Source organism: Nycticebus coucang, chromosome 8 (genome assembly GCF_027406575.1).
Source record: "Nycticebus coucang isolate mNycCou1 chromosome 8, mNycCou1.pri, whole genome shotgun sequence".
Lineage (NCBI taxonomy): Eukaryota > Metazoa > Chordata > Mammalia > Primates > Lorisidae > Nycticebus > Nycticebus coucang.
Genome location: NC_069787.1, coordinates 136,079,096 through 136,101,037, shown reverse-complemented (window position 1 = coordinate 136,101,037; position 21,942 = coordinate 136,079,096). Strand labels below are relative to the sequence as shown.

The following is a 21,942-nucleotide window of genomic DNA, read 5'->3' as shown; positions in this document are numbered from 1 at the left end:
CCTGTTTGGACCCATTGCCAAAGAAACCAGAAATAAATTTGCATAAAATTCTGTTTGTATGGCAGTTTTTCTCTTTTTTTTTTTATAGTATACATTATATTTAAACATGATTGAGCCTTTTTAGTACGATTCTGCTTTCACCCCCATGGCTGGGGTGGATTGAGGTGTGTGCAGCTGTGTGGTGTGCAGGGCCTAGCAGGGGTCTGTCCACATGACACAGTCTGAATGTTCAGGAACTTCCTTTTTCCAAGGGCTTCTATTCAAGTAACTTCAGAACAAATTTAGAAGTCACTATTGCTTTCTCTTCGATAACACCTCGAGTGTCTTAATTTCTAGACTAAATGAAATGCCTGAAGGGTTTCCTCTTCTAGTCTTAACCACAGTAGCAACACCTGGTATATAGGCAGCAGCAGAGAGAGGTGTGGTTTGTTGTCTTCTCAGAATAGAATTATAATTATCATTGAACTATAGACATTTATCACAGCTTTTCTTCTAACCAGTTAGGATAGATTATCAGAAGTCATTCAGGTCACTTAGCTGTCTCTAATCCTATGTCGAGTGAACTAGAGAAACAATACATTTCTGGATTGAAATAAAGAGAGAATATGGAATAAAAACTGTGAGGTTTAGTATTTTTCAATGAGTTTCTTTCTCCCTAACCCCTGTCTCTCACTGAATGCTCTGGTTCCCACATGGTCACTAATGTAGGGAGAAATGGTAAGCTGAATGTCGAATTGCTTTCCCCTCCTTTGCATGCTGTGTGCTGTAGGCGGTCTGGCCAGTGCAGATCAGAGCCGCCGCTTTGCAGAACAGCTCCCTCTGCATTGCTCTGAAAGCATGTGAGTTATAAAGCAGGCGGGTTCTACACACATTGCCTGCCATGCGCCTGGTGACTAAAACCCCATCATCACATCCATAAGGCTGATGGTTTCATCATGCTCGTGGAAAACTGAAAAATTATCTCTTCCTCTTGGTGTTTGCACATTCATGTCTGTGTTCTTTGCCAGGGTTTCTGCCAGGTGGCTGGAATTTAAAACAAAAGAATATGAAACACCGATCATTCTGGAAGAGAACTCCTCCTTTTTTCCTTGTCGATTTACTCAGCTCTATGGCTACAAATTTGAGTGGCCCTGGGCTTCAGGGCGGGCCGTGACCTGACGTGGCCTCTCTACTCTCCAGGGAATGATGACACGATGAGCCGGGGACCCGGGATTCGCTCTGTTCCGTGACTGATGCTAGACTTTTGGTGCAAGGACAGCCATAAGGGGGAAGCCATCACTGCAGGAGTCCCAGAATACTAGGGACAATTTCTAACCTCACATCCTTTCCCATTAACTCTGAGGGTGGCCGGCTTCACCTTTCTAAGATAAAAAATGAGGGCTCAATGTTTGTATGTGTGTGCCCGCACACATACACATGCACATAGAGACGTCCGTTCAGAACTGAACAGTGTCAGTCTAGCTACTGGTTTTGAACAAAGTTTAAATCGATTCCATCCTTTCTAGCTTCTCTACACGCCACAAGCATCGTTTTCTTAGCTCCATGCAGCGACTGTGTGCCACAGTCACACAAACAGCTGCTTTTCCTTGCTTTCGCTGGAGTGCTGACTTGCTGAGAGAATAGCTTGGGTTGTATCTGCCTTTCATATGCTGAACAAACTTCTGTTTTGTAGGATCTGACGGCCTTAGCCAAAGAATTACGAGAACTCCGGATTGAGGAAACAAACCGCCCCCTGAAGAAGGTGACCGACTACTCCTCTTCCAGTGAGGAGTCCGAGAGCAGTGAGGAAGAGGAAGAGGAAGAGGAGGGGGAGACTGAGACCCAGGACGGGACTGTGGCCGTCAGCGACATCCCCAGGCTGATGTAAGAGGAGGGAACTGGGCTTCCAGAGCAAAAGGACAGAAAACAGGAGTTAAATACCAGATCATATGTGGGTCCCTGGCAAGATAAGTTGACTTAAGGATTTGGGTTTTGCTTAGTTCCGCAAATGTCTCTTCCTACCGCCAGGTAGAACACGCACATTTCCAACAGGGCTGTGTTTACCTTTACCCACCCCGTGTCATCGGGGTGACTGTCCTTTGGGTGTTTTTTTGGTTCTTTGCATCTCCAGGACAATTTAGACAACAGGACTTGGCAAGTGCCTTTCCCCATGAATTGAAAGAGTGACATGGGGGGCAGCGACATTTAGGAACTAAAACTAGCACCAGACATGCACCCATCCCCACCACCACCAAGACGTAAGGAGGGACAAGCACCCCAGCATGTGATCCCGAGTCCAGTGGTCATGCAGAGAAGCTGCCACCTGTGACTTTCCTTCCATCCCCTTTATTGTCCCTTTGGCTTCATCTGGTTTTCTGTGGTCTGTGTCTTTGCCACACGTGGCCTGTCGGTCTCTGCGGCCCTTTCTGTGTGTTTGTGAGTATATTTACACCTGCCTGTCTTTCCCTTAGTGTTGTAGCCTTTACTTCGTTTTTTCTTTTACTTTAACAAGAGGAAGAAGCCCACTTCTTTCTTCTCACTGGAGTGTATCCTCTGAGAGAACCTTTCCCCATCCTGTGTTGCCTTCCAGCTCCTCCCCCAAAGTGCACAGCGCCGCTGCCCTGCTTTGCTGGGACCTGGCAGAGTGAGGCCAACTTTTCCAACTCTCTCTGCATTCACCTCCATTTCCATGACTCAGCTACTAGTATTAACACTCAGACCATGCTCACTCTATGTAGAGAAGATGTCTTTTCAAGCCATAAATTACTGTTCTGATCAGCATGGATTGGAGCGACAGGGATGGCCAGTCTGCAGGACACATGGCTTATTGATTTAACCATCGTTGAGTAACAGCAGAATGAATCCCCAACAATAAAAAAAAAAAAAAAAAGTAACAGCAGCTCTGAAAGGCAAACCCAGTCACCACAGCTGGAAGTTCACGCTTGTTGTTTTGCTGTAGATTATTCAGTTATTGACAACTATAAATATGCTTAAACATTACATTTTGAAACAAGTTGCATTCAATTGTTTTTATAACAGCAAATAAAAGTGTTCTACAGGCAAGACCACTAATCTGGAACTGCTCTGCAAAACATGCTAGCCCTTTATTAGATTTTGACTCAGCATTGCTTACTTCTTCCAACTGATGTGTGGAATGCCTTTTAAGCACTGAGCATGAGAGTAGATTATGAAATTAAAAAATTGCTAAAATTCCCAATATGTGTTGGACACTATGCTGAGGGCTTGGAGAAATCTGAAAAGCTCGTACTTGGATTCTACCTTGCAAATGTTTATATTGTACTTAGAAAGAGACAGAATTACAGTGGAAAACTGCAGATATTTGGAGGAGCAACTAAATATATTTGGGACCAATTTTAAGTGCATTTGATTCTTAAGCCCCCATCATACTCTTCAAGGCTGTCAAATGGGGCCGCCCGCTGATCTCTGAAGTACACGTGGGGCTGGTCCACCAGAGACACTCCCACCCTTCCCACAGTCCCTGAGCGGACCTGCCTGTCCTCAAAAGCCACCTCCATAGGCTGGTCCCCTCTCCTGTGCTGCCCGTATGGGTGCGTGTTCCTGGGTGTCCCCTCTCTATGCCCGGCAGTCCCTGAGGGGAGGACTGCATCCTGCTGTCACCTGCCCTTCACCCCTCAAATGGGTCTGGAATAGGGGAGTCTCCAGGTTCTTGGATGTACGTTTAGCTGGGCTGAGTTGAAATCGCACGTCCTCGTATGGAAGAGTTTCCAGGTGAAGAACTTATGGCCATAAGGCCACATGTGGCTTCTAGATCCTTCAGTGTAGCCTTTTAACTGAGCCAGATTTTCTATAAAATAATTGTTCAGGCTCTGGCCTGATTCATATTGACAGAGAGTGACTGTGGCCCTGGTTCCTATAACCCTTTAGGTCCCCAGGGGCCCACAACCACCTCTGGCAGGCATGCTGCCCCCAGCTCTACACAGGCCTGTCCACTCCAGTGCTGTCCCCTGCAGTAATCCTCCCTCCCCCGACAGGCCTGTCCACTCCAGTGCTGTCCCCTGCAGTGAACTACCCCACACACATTACACACAGGCCTGTCCCTCTTACTCAGGCTGATCTGGAACTCCTGTGCTCACAGGATCCACCAGCCTCAGCCTCCCAGAGTGCTGGGATTATAGGTGTGAGACACCATGCCTGGCCTATACACTTAAATAAATTTAGATTTACAGAAAACTCAAGCAGATAGTGCTAAGAGTTCCCCTGTACTACCCCCTGACCCCACCCAAACTCCTCTTCTATTTAATGGTGTCTTACATGGGTTCGGGACACATGTTGTAAATAACAAGGCGACCTTGAGAAGCAGTCACAGTCTGTGTCACTCTCCCTACCTGTGACCCTGCTGTCCCCCCCTCCGGGGTCTCATCTCTGACTCAGCTCTCCCTACCAGTGACCATGATGTCCCTCCCCTCCAGGCTTTCATGTCAGATGCAGCATTGCACATAGTTGATCAACTCATCAGTTCACACCAAGCTGTATGTTACCACTGAACTGAGTGAAGTCTCTACTACAGGCTTGAAACAAAGCCCTTGGCCCAGGACCATGAGCGATACAGTGAAGTTTTACTGGGTGCCCCTGTGTGCCAGGCAGGTGATGATGGTGCAGTTGCCCATGCTGACCACTGCAGGGCAGCATGTTTAATGCCAGAGTAGAAGGGCACAGAGACCACCGAGGAAGCCACCTAACCCTCTGCTGGGGCAGATGCAGCATCAGGAGCTACAGGTCGGAGGAGGAGTCAGCAGGGGAGGCAGACAATGAAGAGAATGTTCCAAGGAGAGAGGGCAAATTAGAGTCACCAAAACTTTTACAGTATAATATGTATAGGAAACTACTATAGGCTAAATGTCGCTGCAGTTAGACATGGGGGCAGGATTTGGTTAAAAAACGAGATTAAGGAGCTAGGTGATAGCAAGGAGGGGAGTGTGTGCTCCAGGGAAGGGCCTCAAGCCTGGCTGGGGTGGGCAGAGCCACTGACCACAGTAACCACCATGGGGAGATGTGAGGACAGGCCTGGAGGTAGCATGGCCTGAGGGTCACAGAGGAAGCAGACCTAACCCAAACAGAAAGTATTCAGGACATGTTTTAAAGGTAGAACCTGCAGGGTCTGGACAAAGGGATCCCAGCCGACCGTGGGGTTCCTGGCATATCCTCCCACTAATGGGGCCAGTGGTGCCCGAGGAAGCTCAGTTTAGGAGGAAAGGGACAGTTTCAGTTTGGAGCACAGTAAGCTGGAGAAATCCATGGCCACTCAGAAATATCCACAAGAAGTCAAATAAATGAGTTGTTGAGTAAGGAGATTAGATATGTTAATTTAGGATTAAATAAGATGATAGAAGCATATGGAAAGGTTACGCAGAGAGAGGCAGAATCCGAGGACCACTCACATACAAGCCCACGAAGGGGACAGACGGGCATGCGGGGCAGGAACTGGGAACGGCCGTCTCACGGGCTCACAGTGAGCGTCAGTGCCAGACACAAGACTCTTGTGATCTAACATGTTTTGCAGTCCCCAAATCATGAACTCTGGGCCATACTTTATCTTCTAAAGAGAAATGTGTCATGTCGAGAGGAAATTTGGAATATGCATAAATTTTTAGGGCGTAAAAACACAGTGAGATAGTTAGAATGAACGACATTTGATAGCAAATGTCATATACAGCAAAGTGATATAACCAACAATAAGTCAGGATATACTTTAAAAACAGGCAAAGGAGTGGAATTGAAATGTTTCTAACACAAAGAAATGTTTAATGCCTGAGGTGACGGGTACTCCAATTTGATTAATTTACATTGTATGCCTGTACCAAAATACCACATATACCCTATAAAGATAAGCAACTATTATATACCCATAATAATTTAAAATAAAAGTTGTTTTTAATTAAAAATTTTAAAAGCCATTATCTTAGATAACATAGTAATAAGAAAATTATGGTGTGCACAATTAATATAGGAAACAGAATAAGCAAATGTATACAAAAGATTCATAAGGGGCCAATCCTGTACAACAGGACAGTCTGCCTAAGGAAGAAATACAGATTATTATCTTTTATTCAATCAGTAAAGAATAATATTAGTAGAAATTATGTAAAATAAAATTCAAAACTGCAAAAACTGCTCACCATATAAATTATCACAGATGAAGCAATATTAGCTCATAAAATGCTGAGTACAAAAATTGACCCAGGGAAAAACGGTCTCAGTAAAATTATTTATCAAAAGATACAACAAAACAGTGGCTAATGCTGTCTACTTAAAACTTCCTGTTAAACTAAAAATTGACACACTCTAACCAAATCTTAATAAAATGTAAACCTTAAAACTGATTCAGAAAAATTAAACTCAGTGACCACAAAAGCCTTTGAAAAAGGATATGGACAAAAAGAACGATGTACCAAATCTTTGCTATAAAATCTACATGGAAAGGGGTTGGAAAGAGTGATAATGATTTTACTAAAATAATAATGAAAAATGCAAAAATTGGAAAAGAGTTTAACTGAGATATGTGGGAATTAATTGACAAATTATCCTGCTAGTACTTTTTTCATGAAAATTCATCCATATTCAGATATCTCTGAATAAAATATTTGGCTGGAATAAGAATGCTATCAGGATAGCAGATTAAGAGGAGCTGAAATGTCCTTAACTTAGAACTCGGGGGGAACTTGCTTGTATGCATCAGCCCAGCCCTGGCAGTGACAGAGGGGAAAGCAGCGCCTCCACTCACAGTAACGGGCTCTGGACAAGCATCTCATCTGTCAGTCCGTCGGCTTTATGCCTTCTTGTTCCAGACAAGAATTTAAGGCAGCTAGAAAATCAAGAAAGAAAAGGTACATACAAGATAAAATAAAATTCCAAATGAGCGAGTAAGGAAATCATCCCTGTGAGAACTACTGTGACTTACAGTCTATCGACAGGAATTCAGTTTCTTTCCACGTCTCTGGAACACTATTAGTAGCTTCTTTCTAAGAATAAAATGCTGAAAATGAAAATGCCTTTGAAATTTTTTTCCCACCCTCATCAGTTCTAGCCCTTATTTAGATTCATTCAATCTACCACTTTAGTGATTCTGACATGAGCAATTTGCTACACAATTTTTTTTTTTTTTTGTAGAGACAGAGTCTCATTTTGTCACCCTCGGTAGAGTACCATGGTGTCACACAGCTCACAGCAACCTCCAACTCCTAGGCTTAGGTGATTCTCTTACCTCAACCTCTCGAGTAGCTGGGACTATAGGCGCCCGCCACAACGCCCAGCTATTTTTTTGTTGCAGTTTGCCTGGGGCCGGGTTTGAACCTGCCACTCTCGGTATATGGGGCCGGCGCCCTACTCACTGAGCCACAGGCACCACCCAACTACACACTTTCTTGTTGAGACTCACAGTCTCATCTTTTTGGCTGTTTTGGATGAAAGTCCTTGAAATATGTCTTTCTTTGCTTCAGCAATATCATGAATTTGGCATATTTTTTATTTCTTAAATGGCATATTTCATTAAGCCCTTCGACTTTGCTAAGATCCAAGACAGAGATATTTTTAAAAGTATAAGAAACAATTAATAAAAGAATAGGATGGTAAAAGTTGCAATTAATATACCTGAAAGAGAAGTCTTGATAACTTTTCCATTAAAAAAAAAAAAGCCACTTTAAATGAGAGGTAGATACTTAAATAAGAGAACAAGTCTCACATTGAAAACTGAAATTTATTTTTCCAGAAGCCAGATTGTTCCCAGCCCAGCCTGTGGCGGGGCCGTGTCCTCTGCCTGGTCCTCAGTTTCCCTGAGGTCCTAAATCAGAGATATTCTGTGTTTTCGTGTTGGAGGCTGCATTAATTTAGCTGTAACCCATAAGGCTGCATTTAAGAGACTTCAATTAGATATGCTAAAAAATGGACATTATTCTGTAAAAATCTAATTACTGTACTTAATAGTTTCAAAAAATGAAAACTATTTGTTAAATTTAAAGTTAACTAACCTTGTAATGACTTTATAGTGTCTGCTTTTTGTTGGAAGCATCTGGATATCTGGTTGCACAAGGTCGGCAGTTTCAGCTGGTCCTGTGGTTCGGTGGTCCCCAACCTTTTGGGCACTAGGGACTGGTTTCATGGAAGACAGTTTTTCCATGGACCAGGGTGGGGGTAGTTTTGATGTGAGTCTGCAGCAATTGATTTATTATGGTCTCTGTGCAAACCTCTCTGCTAATGTCTATACCTGTAGCAGCTTCCCTAAGCCCCACCTCAGCTCATCAGGTGTTAGATTCTCATAAGGAGACACAGCTTGGACCCCTCCTACACATAGTTTACAGCAGGGTTCGCCTATGGGATTCTGATGGCATGGTGGAGCTCAGGGGTGAGGTGAAGGGTGGTGAGCAGCTGTGAAGACAGAGGATTTCACTGCACACCTGCTGTCACCTCCTGCTGTGCACAGCCCACAGACTGGAACCAGCTGGGGGTGAAGTTCTAGGTGGACATCAGTCATTTGTGGCCTTCAGGGCATCTTGATTTGGGCTCCATAAGAGAATGTAGATCAGAAGCACTGAGTGGCTGGAAAGCAAGAAAGTGTCTGGGACATGTTAGCAAGGCAGAGCCTTCTGCTGCATTCTGCCACGTTTCAACTGAATTTTACATTTGGGACGTGTTGGCAAGGCACGGGCATTCTGCTGCATTCTGCCACGTTTCAAATGAATTTTACATTTGGGGCATGTTGGCAAGGCACGGGCATTCTGCTGCATTCTGCCATGTTTCAACTGGATTTTTCTTTACATCTAACAATGACTTTAAAATGTCATCCACTGCGAGCTCATTTACAGTGTCTTAGTGATATTAAGTAGGTGGGGCTGAAAGGCTAATTTGAGTCAGTGAAACTTTCATTGTATTCTCCAAGTAATAGGTCCATAACAGCTGCATATTCAAATGATTTGCATATGTCATCCTGCTCATCAATTACCCTTGCTAACTGGAGAAAATATTCATCTGAAATATCCTTTTGAAGAAGTATTTTGAAAAAAAAGACTTAATTTTACATTGCCAAGAAATATTCAAGTCGTTTCGATTTGATATCAAACAGAAATGCTGCATTCCTATAGAAATCTTCTTTCAGTAATTCCGTTGTTGATTCTGTTCTTCATAAAAGGTAACTATCTGTTTTGCAGAGATAAAATTTTTTTTTTTAATTGTTGGGGATTCATTGAGGGTACAATAAGCCAGTTACACTGATTGCAATTGTTAGGTAAAGTCCCTCTTGCAATCATGTCTTGCCCCCAGAATGTGTGGCACACACCAAGGCCCCACCCCCCTCCCTCCTTCCCTCTCTCTGCTTTTCCTCCCCCCCCCATGACCTTGATTGTCATTAATTGTCCTCATATCAAAATTGAGTACACAGGATTCATGCTTCTCCATTCTTGTGATGCTTTACTAAGAATAATGTCTTCCACTTCCATCCAGGTTAATATGAAGGATGTAAAGTCTCCATTTTTTTTAATGGCTGAATAGTATTCCATGGTATACATATACCACAGCTTGTTAATCCATTCCTGGGTTGGTGGGCATTTAGGCTGTTTCCACATTTTGGCGATTGTAAATTGAGCTGCAATAAACAGTCTAGTACAAGTGTCCTTATGATAAAAGGATTTCTTTCCTTCTGGGTAGATGCCCAGTAATGGGATTGCAGGATCAAATGGGAGGTCTAGCTTGAGTGCTTTGAGGTTTCTCCATACTTCCTTCCAAAAAGGTTGTACTAGTTTGCAGCCCCACCAGCAGTGTAAAAGTGTTCCCTTCTCTCCACATCCATGCCAGCATCTGCAGTTTTGAGATTTTGTGATGTGGGCCATTCTCATTGGGGTTAGATGGTATCTCAGGGTGGTTTTGATTTGCATTTCTCTACTAGATAGGGATGATGAACATTTTTTCATACGTTTGTTAGCCATTCGTCTGTCTTCTTTAGAGAGGGTTCTATTCATGTCTCTTGCCCATTGATATTACAGAGATAAAATTTTATCTAACACCTGCCCCTGCCGTAGCCAACACACTTCAGAATGATAAGGCGAATCCACACTGAATACCCACCTCATCCTGGGACTTTGGCATGTTATAAAACTGAGGATGGTGTGTTGCAATTGCATGAATACAGTTAACTATAATTATAACTTGTCACAAAGTGTCACTTAAAATAGTAGCTTTAGCACAGATATGAGATACAATGAAAAGAAATGGGAGCATCTAGTTCTGCTAGTACTTTTTTTTTCATGCATGCATTTTATTTTTTTATTATTAAATCATAGCTGTGTACAATAATGTGGTCATGGGGTATTTTATAGACCATTTGACACGTTTTCATCACACTGGTTAACATAGCCTTCCTGGCATTTTCTTAGTTATTGTGTTAAGACATTTATATTCTACATTTACTAAGTTTCACATGTACCCTTGTAACTGTGCAATAAACCCTTCATGTTCTCCTATCATGGAAGGTGCACCATCTGTACAGACACTCCATAAATTACCAAATTCAGTCCAACTTCATGAAGTTTACCTTGAAAGTTGTTGAGGATATCTGTTCCCTGTGTTTCTCCCAAGAATGCCCAAAGTGAGTAACTCTTCATAGCTAGGAAAAATCTTCTGTTATGATCCAAATTAAACATAAAACCTGTGAGTAGCATTAGCTGATTCATCCAAAGTGACTGAGTAATACGTACATGTGTTCCTTTTGAAGTATTGCAAGAAATTGTTCTGTTAAGCTGAAGCCTAATTCATGCTGCTGATCAGTTATGGTTCTCCTTGAAAGAGGCAGTTGTTTGTACATTGAAACATTATTGGGGGCTAAGCATCCTAGAACTTCAGAGATGCAACTTTTCTTAATTTCTACATCATTGAGTGGCTTCCCTTTTCCCTGAGTATCTGGCCTACTTTATAAGTTGCTTCAGTGGCGTTATTTTTAGGTCTTATTGCTGCTTAAAAGAACTGTCTTTGCTTTTGCTGCTCATCTTTTAATTTCTGCAACAACTTTTCATGCCTCTCCCTCTAATTTAAAATACTTGTGGTCTGTATGAATGTTGTAAAGTTGAGGAGCATTGAATTTCTTCAGTGTTGATACTGCAATATCACCAACCAAGAAAATCATCTTATCTTAAACAGAAACAGAATAATAGTGCAATTTCCAGTCTTTATTACAGAAATCTCTTTTCTTCAGCATTCTTTTGGACTTCTTAGACATGATGGGCTGATGAGCAGACAGAAGTAAAAAATACTGTCAAGGTGTGCAGCTACTTACAAATTCCACTTCGAACAGAAACACGGTGCACTGTTGTCAGAAGCTAATAGAAGGCTGGTGTACTCAGCCCCTGTGTACTCGACCCCCATGCACTCTTGCCAGCCAGGCGCATGTGGTGGTGGGGCCAGTCAGGTGGAGAAAGTTAGAACTGAGTCGTGAGTGCAGCAGCCCCAATTTAGTCCATAGGGTTTTTTTTTTTTTTTTTTTTAATTTTTTTATTAAATCATAAGTGTATACAATGATATGATTATGGGGCATCATACACTCACTTCATAAACCATTTGACACATTTTTATCCCAGTGGTTAACATAGCCTTTCCGGCGTTATCTCAGTTACTGTGCCAAAACATTTATATTCTACATTTACCAAGTTTCGCAAATACCCCTGTAATATGCACCACAGGTGTGATCCCACCGATTCCCCTCCCTCCACCCACCCCCCCCTTTCCCACTTCCCCCTATTGTTAAGTTGTAGTTGGGTTATAGCTTTCATGTGAGAGTCCCAAATTAGTTTCATAGTAGGGCTGTGTACATTGGATATTTTTTCTTCCATTCTTGGGATACTTTACTAAGAAGAATATGTTCCAGCTCCATCCATGTAAACATGAAAGAGGTAAAGTCTCCATCTTTCTTTAAGGCTGCATAGTATTCCATGGTATACATATACCACAATTTATTAATCCATTCGTGGATCGATGGGCACTTCGGCTTTTTCCATGACTTAGCAATTATGAATTGGGCTGCAATAAACATTCTGGTACAAATATCTTTGTTATGTTGTGATTTTTGGTCTTCTGGGTATATGCCCAGCAGAGGAATTACAGGATTGAATGGCAGATCTATTTTTAGATCTCTGAGTGTTCTCCATATATCCCTCCAAAAGGAATGTATTAATTTGCATTCCCACCAGCAGTGCAGAAGTGTTCCCTTTTCTCCGCATCCACGCCAACATCTCTGGTCTTGAGATTTTGTGATATAGGCTAGTCTCATTGGAGTTAGATGATATCTCAAAGTAGTTTTGATTTGCATTTCTCTGATGATTAAAGATGATGAGCATTTTTTCATATGTCTGAAGGCCGTGCGCCTGTCTTCTTCAGAGAAGTTTCTCTTCAAATCCCTTGCCCAGCCTGCGATGGGATCCCTTGTTTTTTTCTTGCTGATGCGTTTGAGTTCTCTGTGGATTCTGGTTATTAAACCTTTGTCAGAGTTATACCCTGCAAATATTTTCTCCCATTCTGAGGGCTGTCTGCTTGCTCTGCTTACTGTGTTCTTAGCTGTGCAGAAGCTTTTTAGTTTGATCAAGTCCCAGTAGTGTATTTTTGAAGCTGCTTCAATTGCCCGGGGGGTTCTCCTCATGAAATACTCACCCAGACCAATTTCTTCAAGGGTTTTCCCTGCATTCTCCTCTAGTATTTTTATAGTTTCATGTCTTAAGTTTAAATCTTTAATCCAATGAGAGTCTATCTTAGTTAATGGTGAAAGGTGTGGGTCTAATTTCAGTCTTCTGCAGGTTGCCAGCCAGTTCACCCAGCACCATTTGTTAAATAGGGAATCTTTTCCCCACTGAATGTTTTTAATTGGCTTGTCAAAAATCAAATAGCGGTAAGTAGCTGGATTCATCTCTTGGTTCTCTATTCTATTCCAGATATCTACTTCTCTGTTTTTGTGCCAATACCATGCTGTTTTGATCACTATCGATTTGTAGTAAAGTCTGAGGTCTGGTAGTGTGATTCCTCCTGTTTTGTTTTTATTTCTGAGTAATGTCTTGGCTATTCGAGGTTTTTTCTGATTCCATATAAAACGAAGTAATGTTTTTTCAAGATCTTTAAAATATGACAGTGGAGCTTTAATAGGGAGTGCGTTGAAAGTATATATTGCTTTGGGTAGTATGGACATTTTGATAATGTTGATTCTTCCTAGCCATGAGCATGGTATGTTTTTCCATTTGTTAACATTTTCAGCTATTTCTTTTCTTAGAGTTTCATAGTTCTCTTTATAGAGATCTTTCACGTCTTTTGTTAGGTAAATTCCCAAATATTTCATCTTCTTTGGCACTACTGTGAATGGGATAGAGTCCTTAACTGCTTTTTCAATTTGACTGTTGTTGGTGTATATAAAGGCTACCGATTTATGAATGTTGATTTTGTAACCTGAGACGCTGCTGTATTCCTTGATCACTTCTAGGAGTTTTGTAGTAGAGTCCCTAGTGTTTTCCAGATACACAATCATATCATCTGCGAAGAGCGAGAGTTTGATCTCTTCTGACCCTATATGGATACCCTTGATCGCCTTTTCTTCCCTAATTGCGGTGGCTAAAACTTCCATTACAATGTTGAAAAGCAATGGAGACAATGGGCAGCCTTGTCTGGTTCCTGATCTGAGTGGAAATGATTCCAATTTAACTCCATTCAATATGATATTGGCTGTGGGTTTGCTGTAGATAGCCTCTATCAGTTTAAGAAAAGTCCCTTCTAGACCAATTTTCTTGAGTGTTCTGATCATGAAGGGATGCTGGATATTATCAAAAGCTTTTTCTGCATCAATTGAGAGAATCATATGGTCTTTGTTTTTTAATTTGTTTATGTGCTGAATTACATTTATAGATTTACGTATATTGAACCAGCCTTGAGACCCTGGGATAAAACCAACTTGGTCATGATGTATAATTTGTTTGATGTGTTGCTGGATTCTGTTTGTTAGGATCTTGTTGAATATTTTTGCATCTATATTCATTAGTGATATTGGTCTATAATTTTCTTTTCTTGTTGGGTCTTTTCCTGGTTTGGGGATCAGGGTGATGTTTGCTTCATAGAACGTGTTGGGTAGTCTTCCTTCTTTTTCTACATTTTGGAACAGGTTGAGTAATATAGGTACTAATTCCTCTTTAAAGGTTTGGTAGAATTCTGACGTGAAACCATCTGGTCCCGGGCTTTTCTTTTTAGGGAGGTTTTGTATAGTTGATGCTATTTCTGAACTTGTTATGGGTCTGTTCAACATTTCCACTTGATTCTGGTTAAGTCTTGGAAGGTGGCGTGCTTCCAAGTACCGGTCTATTTCCTTCAGATTTTCATATTTCTGAGAATAAAGTTTCTTGTAATATTCATTAAGGATTTTTTGGATTTCTGATGAGTCTGTGGTTATTTTGTCTTTGTTGTTTCTGATTGATGATATTAGAGATTTTACTCTTTTTTTCCTGATTAGGTTGGCCAGAGGTTTATCTATTTTATTGACCTTTTCAAAAAACCAGCTTTTTGATTTATTGATCTGTTGTATTATTCTTTTGTTTTCAATTTCATTTAATTCTGCTCTAATTTTGGTTATTTCTTTTCTTCTACTGGGTTTGGAGTTGGAATGTTCTTCCTTTTCCAGTTGCGTGAGATGTCCCATTAAGTTGTTAACTTCCTCTCTTTCCGTTCTCTTGAGGAAGGCTTGCAGTGCTATAAATTTCCCTCTTAGAACTGCCTTTGCAGTGTCCCAGAGGTTCTGATAGCTTGTGTCTTCATTGTCATTTTGTTCCAAAAAATTGGTGATTTCTTTCTTAATCTCATCTCTGACCCAGCTATCATTCAGCATAAGGTTATTTAACTTCCATGTTTTTGTATGGGTATGCAGATTCCTGTTGTTACTCAATTCAAGTTTTATTCCATGATGGTCCGAGAAGATGCATGGAATAATTTCTATTCCTTTAAATTTACTGAGGTTAGACTTGTGACCTAAAATGTGATCAATTTTGGAGTAAGTTCCGTGGGCTGATGAGAAGTATGTGTATTCAGTTTTGTTGGGATGAAATGTTCTGTAGATGTCTGCTAAATCTAAATACTGGATGGTTAGGTTTAAATCTAAGATTTCTTTGCTCAGCTTCTTTCTGGAGGATCGATCCAACACTGCCAAGGGAGTGTTGAAATCTCCAACGATTATGGAGCTGGAGGAAATCAAGTTACTCATGTCTGTTAGAGTTTCTCTTATAAATTGAGGTGCATTCTGGTTGGGTGCATAGATATTAATAATTGAGATCTCGTCATATTGAGTATTACCCTTAACAAATATGAAGTGACCATTCTTGTCCTTCCTTACTTTTGATGGTTTAAAGCCTACTGTATCTGCAAATAAAATTGCAACACCTGCTTTTTTCTGATTACCATTTGCCTGAAATATGGATGACCATCCTTTCACCCTGAGTCTGTATTTGTCTTTTAAGTTGAGATGTGACTCTTGTATGCAACAAATATCTGGCTTAAGTTTTTGTATCCAGTCAGCTAACCTATGCCTCTTTAGAGGACAGTTTAAGCCATTCACATTGATGGAGAGTAAGGATAAGTCTGGTGGAATTTTGGGTATCGAGTTTTTCAAAGGTCCAGTGGACATTTTTAATCCTTTCGCCAGTGTGGAAGTTGGAGTTTGATCCGAAGTTTCTGAGTGAGTTTACTTTTGTGGTATAGGATTGGGTTGGTCATTGTGGAGGATAGGTCTGAGAACATCCTGAAGAGCTGGTTTACTTATGGCAAATTTTTTCAACATATGAATGTCATTGAAGTATTTAATTTCTCCATCATAGATGAAACTCAGTTTAGCTGGATACAAGATCCTGGGTTGAAAGTTTTTTTGCTTTAGGAGATTAAAAGTTGATGACCAGCCTCTTCTTGCTTGAAAAGTTTCAGCAGAGAGATCTGCAGTTATTCTAATATTCTTACCTTTGTACGTTATAGTTTTCTTTCGCCGGGCTGCTTTGAGAATCTTCTCTTTCATGTTAACTTTAGTGAAGCTAATTATGATATGTCTGGGAGATGGCTTTTTGGGGTTGAATCGTGCTGGGGTTCTGAAGCTGTCTGCTATCTGAATTTCAGATTCTCTAGGCATGTCTGGAAAATTTTCTTTCATAATTTCATGTAGAAGGGCCTCTGTGCCCTTGGCTGCCACATCATCAGCCTCCGAAATTCCTATAACCCTTATGTTATGTTTTTTCGAATTATCTGAGAGCTCTCTGAGTGAGTGATCCGTTTTTGCTCTCCATTTCTCTTCCTCTTTGAGAGATTGGGAGCGTTCGAAGACTTTATCTTCAATGTCAGAAATCCTTTCTTCTGCTTGCTCCATTCTGTTACTGAGGGATTCTACTGTATTTTTCATATCTTTGAGGGCTGTAAGTTCTTGTTTCAGTGTGTCTAAGTCTTTGGTGGTTTTGTCTTTAAATTCGTTAAATTCTTGAGACAACTTTTGAATTTCTCCTCGAATTCCTAATTCCATTTTATTAATCTTGTCTACAAACCAAATTCTGAATTCGACTTCTGACATCTCAGCCAGTTGTTTATGAATGGGATCTTCAATCACATCTGCCGTATCTTTTCTTGGGGGGGTTGATCTATTCTGGTTATTCATGTTACCAGAGTTTTTCCGCTGATTCCGCCCCATGGTTTACTCCCTTTGGTTTTTCCCCTGGGGTTTTATCGAGGGCCCGTACAGTGTTGTGGCCTGAGAAACTGGGGCCCTGTCTGGTGTGGTGGAGCAAAGTGGTTCTGTCTTGTTTTCAGCTGGTTTCTGTTCGATCCTATTGCAACTTCTACTCTGGCTTGAAGTCTCAGCTGTGTGAAAAAATCAGCAATTAAGTCACCCCGCCTGCCCACCTCTGGCCCCAGTTGGAAAAGGAGAATCAAACCTTCCTACAATCGCACACCCAGGGCACCACCTGAAAAGTCCTCAGTCTATTAGCCCAGTTCAAAAGGTCCGAATCAACTGTCTCAATCGGCACTTGTCTCAGGTGGAAGGGTTCAAGAGGTCTCTGGGAACTGGATCACAGGGGCCTGGTGACTCCTCTGAGACAGCTCACCCCAGTGCAGCGTGGAATCAGGAGGAGCCACCCCGCAAACAGAGCAGTCTGGGAAGGTTGACGTCTCCTTCCCCACTTTGCCCCTCCGTCGGACCCAGTCACTGGTATCTCTGCAGATGGCTAACCCAGTTGCCTGCAGTGAACAGACACTCCAGGGGTTTGCACCTGCCTGAATCGCGAGGAAGTCTGCCAGGCCCCCGCAGACTGCCGCTATCTAGCAGGAGGAGATGGGGCCTGACATCTTTGAGTGTTTGATGCAGGTGATGGGAAGGAGGTGTTCACTCAGGCTTAGCCCCGTCCCTGATGGATGCTGCTAACAGAACAGAACAGAACAGACAACTTTGTGAGGTTCTGTCTCTGTTCCTGTCATCGCCTACAGGAGACGGGCTGTTTTGAGTTCAAACGTCTTTGCTGCTGGAGAATTGCGTCTGAACACCTCTCTGGGTCGGCCCCGCCCTGGAGGCTTCTGGGTTTGTGAGCCACCGGTGGCCTCCTCTGGTTGCCCAGGGAGACAGGGGGTGTGGCCTCAGAATATCCAGAAGTGAGCGTTCTGCCGTTAAAGAAAAAACGGCTGTTGATCTACCTCCAGGGAACTGCTGCTCTGGTGTGGGCACTCAGGCGACCCTTTTCTCCTCTGTCCCGCGCCCCAGAGTCAGCACTGAGCGGCTGCAGTTTGTGCTGGGTCCACACCCCTTAAGAGATCCCCCAAGAATCAGAACTCTTGGGGGATGGGCCCCCAGACCCGGATTGGGAGTGGGGCGGGGGGAAGCTAGAGTTTCATTCAGTTTCACGCAATACTACGGTCAGGGGAGGGCTCCTGCACTGCACCGCAGGGAAGTGCCGCCAAGGCTTGATTTCCCCTCAGCGGAGTGCCCTCTCCTCGCTCACGTATCCCAGAGTCAGCGCTGACCTGACGCAGCTCAGGCACTGTGCACTCCCCTCGAGAAATCACCCAAGGAGCCGAACTCCTGGGGGATAGGCCCTCAGACCCCGAGTGAGAGTAGGGGTTCTCAGCTCTCAGCGGGGAGGCCAGAGTCTTATTCAGTCTTGGGCCCCGTATGCCCGGGGAGAGTTGGTGCACTGCACCGCAGGGAAGTGCCGCGAGGCGTGACTCCCCCTCAGCCCGGTGCCCTCTCCTCACTCGCGGGCCTCAGAGTCAATGCTACCAGTCGCAACTCGGGGACTGTCCACTCCCCTTGAGAAATCACCCAAGGATCCGAAGTCCTGGGGGACAGGCCTCCAGACCTCAGTGGGCGGGAGGGGAGCGCCGGGGATTCAGGGTTGCCGGCAAAGGATTCCCAAAGTTTTATTCAGCCCTATGTCCGGCAGGAGAACGCCACGGCACCCCAGTAGGGGAGGTAGGTCCAGTTTTTAGAAGGTCTTTCCCGTGGAGTGTAGTGGGAGGGCCTTTAATTTCTGCCCGCTTGTTAAATTGTGGGGCTCCAGAGCCGGTCTCATGGGGGAGGGGGACTCCCGTCCGCTTGGTGGTGGATTTTGTACCTTTTGTTTGCGTCCTTGTGATCACAACTTGCCTCAGCGGTGTTGATGTGCGTTCTTCAGCCTTCTCTCTTGGTGAGGCTCAAGTCCACCAGGATACTTACTAAATTCCTGTCCCTTAACTCTCCTTCTGGACGGGAGCCTTTGTTGAAAGCTGGCTTCAGTCCGCCATCTTGTCTCCCTCCGTCCATAGGGTTTACTATACTAATGTTTGAACTGTGCTGGTCAGTCTGGGAGGATTATTTCATTGAAACTAATTTTATTCCTTGATAATTTAAATACACTCATTTTAAAAATAAAGTTAAAATATAAAAGATGAACAAAAATGTATGAACAAAAATTAAAGGATTAGTTCTGTAAGATTTGGATTCATAGGCCACAGCTAAGGACCTAGACATGTGGCCTGAGGGCAGCGGGTTCCCATCCCTGTTCTGTCTCCTGCAAATGAGGCCCTGCTGGTCCAGGTGAAGTAGTCCTGGCTCTGGGCCACGGCACACAGACACATCCACCTGTGCTCTCAGGGAGGGTGGGGATCTCTTACCTTCTCCCATTACATCTGAAAAACCAGAGCAAGAAGAAAACTAGAAATAAATATACCACCCTGCAGGGTGATCAGAGAGATTTAGAGAAGTGCTGAGGATTGTTTAAGTTGAACAGCCTGTTTCGGAGGTGCCCCCAGGAAGTCAAAAAGTTCTTAGTTGATATTTCTTCTTCATAAATAATACAAAGCCCACTTATTGTGCCAAGTTCTGTGCTGGGTACTAGGTGTGTACAGGTGAGCATAGAGACAAGGACTCTGCCCTCACAAGCTTATGTTCTGATGAGACAGAAAGAGAAAATTAGAATTGAGATGATAAAGAATTGCAAATTATGGGTAGCACCCAAATTATGGGTGGCTCAGTGAGTAAGGTGCCACCCCCATATACCAAGGGTGGCAGATTTAAACCCAGCCCCGGCCAAACTGCAGCAAAAAAATAGCCAGGTGTTGTGATGGGCGCCTGTAGTCCCAGCTACTCGGGAGGCTGAGGCAAGAGAATCGCCTAAGCCCAAGAGCTGCAGGTTGCTGTGAGCTGTGATGCCATGGCATTCTACTGAGAGCGACAAAGTGAGACTCTGTCTCTAAAAAAAAAGAATTGCAAATTGTGATGAGAACCACTGAGGAAAATGAGAAGAAAAGAAAAGTAGGGCTGGGGGACAACGCACAGGTAGGCAGCAGGGGCAGGCTCTTCAGGGAAAGCAGCACGTAAGAGAGAAAGCCAAGTGCCGGATGGGAAGAGCCTTCAGGCAGCGGGAGCAGTGTGCTGCCCCTGGGTGTGCTGGCCCAGCAGAGGCCAGCAGGGTTGGGGGAGGGGGATTGCACCACGTGTCACGCCTGGTGCACCCTGGCACCACGTCCAGTGTCTTTTCTGTGGAGAGCTTGCAGCTTGCTCCCTCTGGCTGCTGGCAGAGAACTGGTCAAGAGAGGTGTGGGAGAAGCAGGGAAGAAAACGTTGAAATTAATGTGAAATATACTTAAGGCCACTGAAATATGCACATGGAAATGGGCACAATGATATATTTTACATTATATCTATTTTTCTACTGTGGAAATAATCTGGACGGGACATGGGGGCTCCCTGAGTACACTCTGTGAACACCCCTCCTCCCCTTCCCAGACCGACAGGTGCTCCAGGCAGTGGCGAGCAGTATAGTGTGGGCATGGTCGGCACTCACGGGCTGGAGACCCAGCACGCAGACGCCTTCAGCAGCAGCATTTCAAGAGAAGGGACCTTGATGATCAGGGAGGTAAGTCAGTATACACACTGTCTAGGGGAAGGTCATTTCTTAAGTGGGTTTATATTAGCACTTTCACAGAGAATGCTTACAGCATGGGGAATGCTTCCAAGTGGTCATGTGGTTTTAACTGTCTGCAGCCTTCCTCCCTGTATCCTTTTCCATCCTGTATCCAGTGTGACTGAGTTACATTGGTCCGGATTCTTCAGCAGGATCTGTGCAAATCAGAATACAGAGCATGAGCCTGAGGACTTAGAACCAGCAAACCCAGATGTTTCGCACAACAAGAAAACAGAAATGAATTGTCTCTGAATAGCGTCACCAGCCTTGTTATGCCTCTTCTCCATTTCATGTAGAAAAGTCTCATAAGTTCCAAGAAATGATGATACCATCTTATCAGGTTTAATTAACTTTTAAAAGGCTATTAAATTATTATATTAAAAGAGCAAAGAAGTATGCAGATCTACTTAAAAAATAAACCTTAGCACTTTGAGTGAATTCTTTTAAACTCGAGGGATGTCATTTTGGGGGGTGAAAGGCACATATCTCTTACACCTATCCTGACATGCAGTATCTTATGCCTGTGTCTGTGCTAACCAGAAGGACCTGCCAAAATAAATCAGTCTTGCTTTTGTTTCCACTTCATTGTTACCAGGCAGGTTGGAGTGCAGATCTTTCCCCAGGAAGAAAGTAATGGGCAGACATCACTGGACCTCTCTGTGTGTCTGTTTTATCATCAATACAAAATTTCATAAATAATAGAAAATGACTTATAAGATAGTTGAGAGTATTAAAGGAATTCCTTAAATGTAATGTATTACTTTAATGAACGTAATGAAGGCAAGCACTCAGTAAATGTCACTGCTTTTCCCCTCTTTGTGGGAGGGAGAGCGGAGCCCTGCTTTTACTTGCCAGTGCCGGGGGCCCCTCCCAATCACAGCACACGCTGTCTGTTCTCCTTCGCAGCCAGGACAGAGTTGGGAATCCAGTAGCAGGCTTCACTCTCCAAAAGGGCAAAGGGCATCTCCCCACTGTGAGAAAGAGGGACTGCAGTGTTAGGTAAAGAAGGCCTCTTGAGTGACACCTGGCAATGGGGCTGTCACTGAAGGGTGAGTTTGCAGAGCAGCCTGCTAGAATTGAGGCCTTGTTGAATCCTTAAGCAGCTTTACAGAATCCGTTCACATTGTCTGGAATGAGGAATGGACGTGGCTGCTGGTGCTGACACGGTGTTGTGCTGGCACATGGATTCCTCAGCGTGGTGACTGAATGATTTCAGTGGAAACGGAGGGTGTTTCCACCTCTGCAGCTTGTTGCTTAGGAAAACCTGAGGGAGAATGTTCTGGAGTGAGTCACTCTTTGACTAAAAAGACTCCGGTTTTTAAGTGTAAAATTTGGTTGAGTCTTTATGACAGTCACCCCAAGTGGACAGATGAAGCCACATTGCCAGTTCTGTGGCCACATCCCAGTGGCTCCATGTCATTTGTGGCTGCCGAGTCCCATGACCACAGCCAGTCACTCTGGCACTTCCAGCATCCTACAGGATTTTCATCCACTGAGGACCCAGGTGGTCCCG

General features: G+C 43.5%; 1 protein-coding gene across 8 annotated transcripts in view; it reads left to right on the top strand.

The window, feature by feature from the left end:
* The window catches only part of TNIK (TRAF2 and NCK interacting kinase), a 395,211-nt gene that overhangs the window by 347,943 nt on the left and 25,326 nt on the right, over nucleotides 1-21,942 (top strand). For all 8 annotated transcript variants that reach the window (XM_053599576.1, XM_053599575.1, XM_053599573.1 and 5 more), the window contains 2 exons: nucleotides 1,673-1,863; nucleotides 20,252-20,381. In XM_053599576.1, the coding sequence (XP_053455551.1) occupies nucleotides 1,673-1,863; nucleotides 20,252-20,381 (321 nt within the window). The remainder of the gene's footprint in view (nucleotides 1-1,672; nucleotides 1,864-20,251; nucleotides 20,382-21,942) is intronic.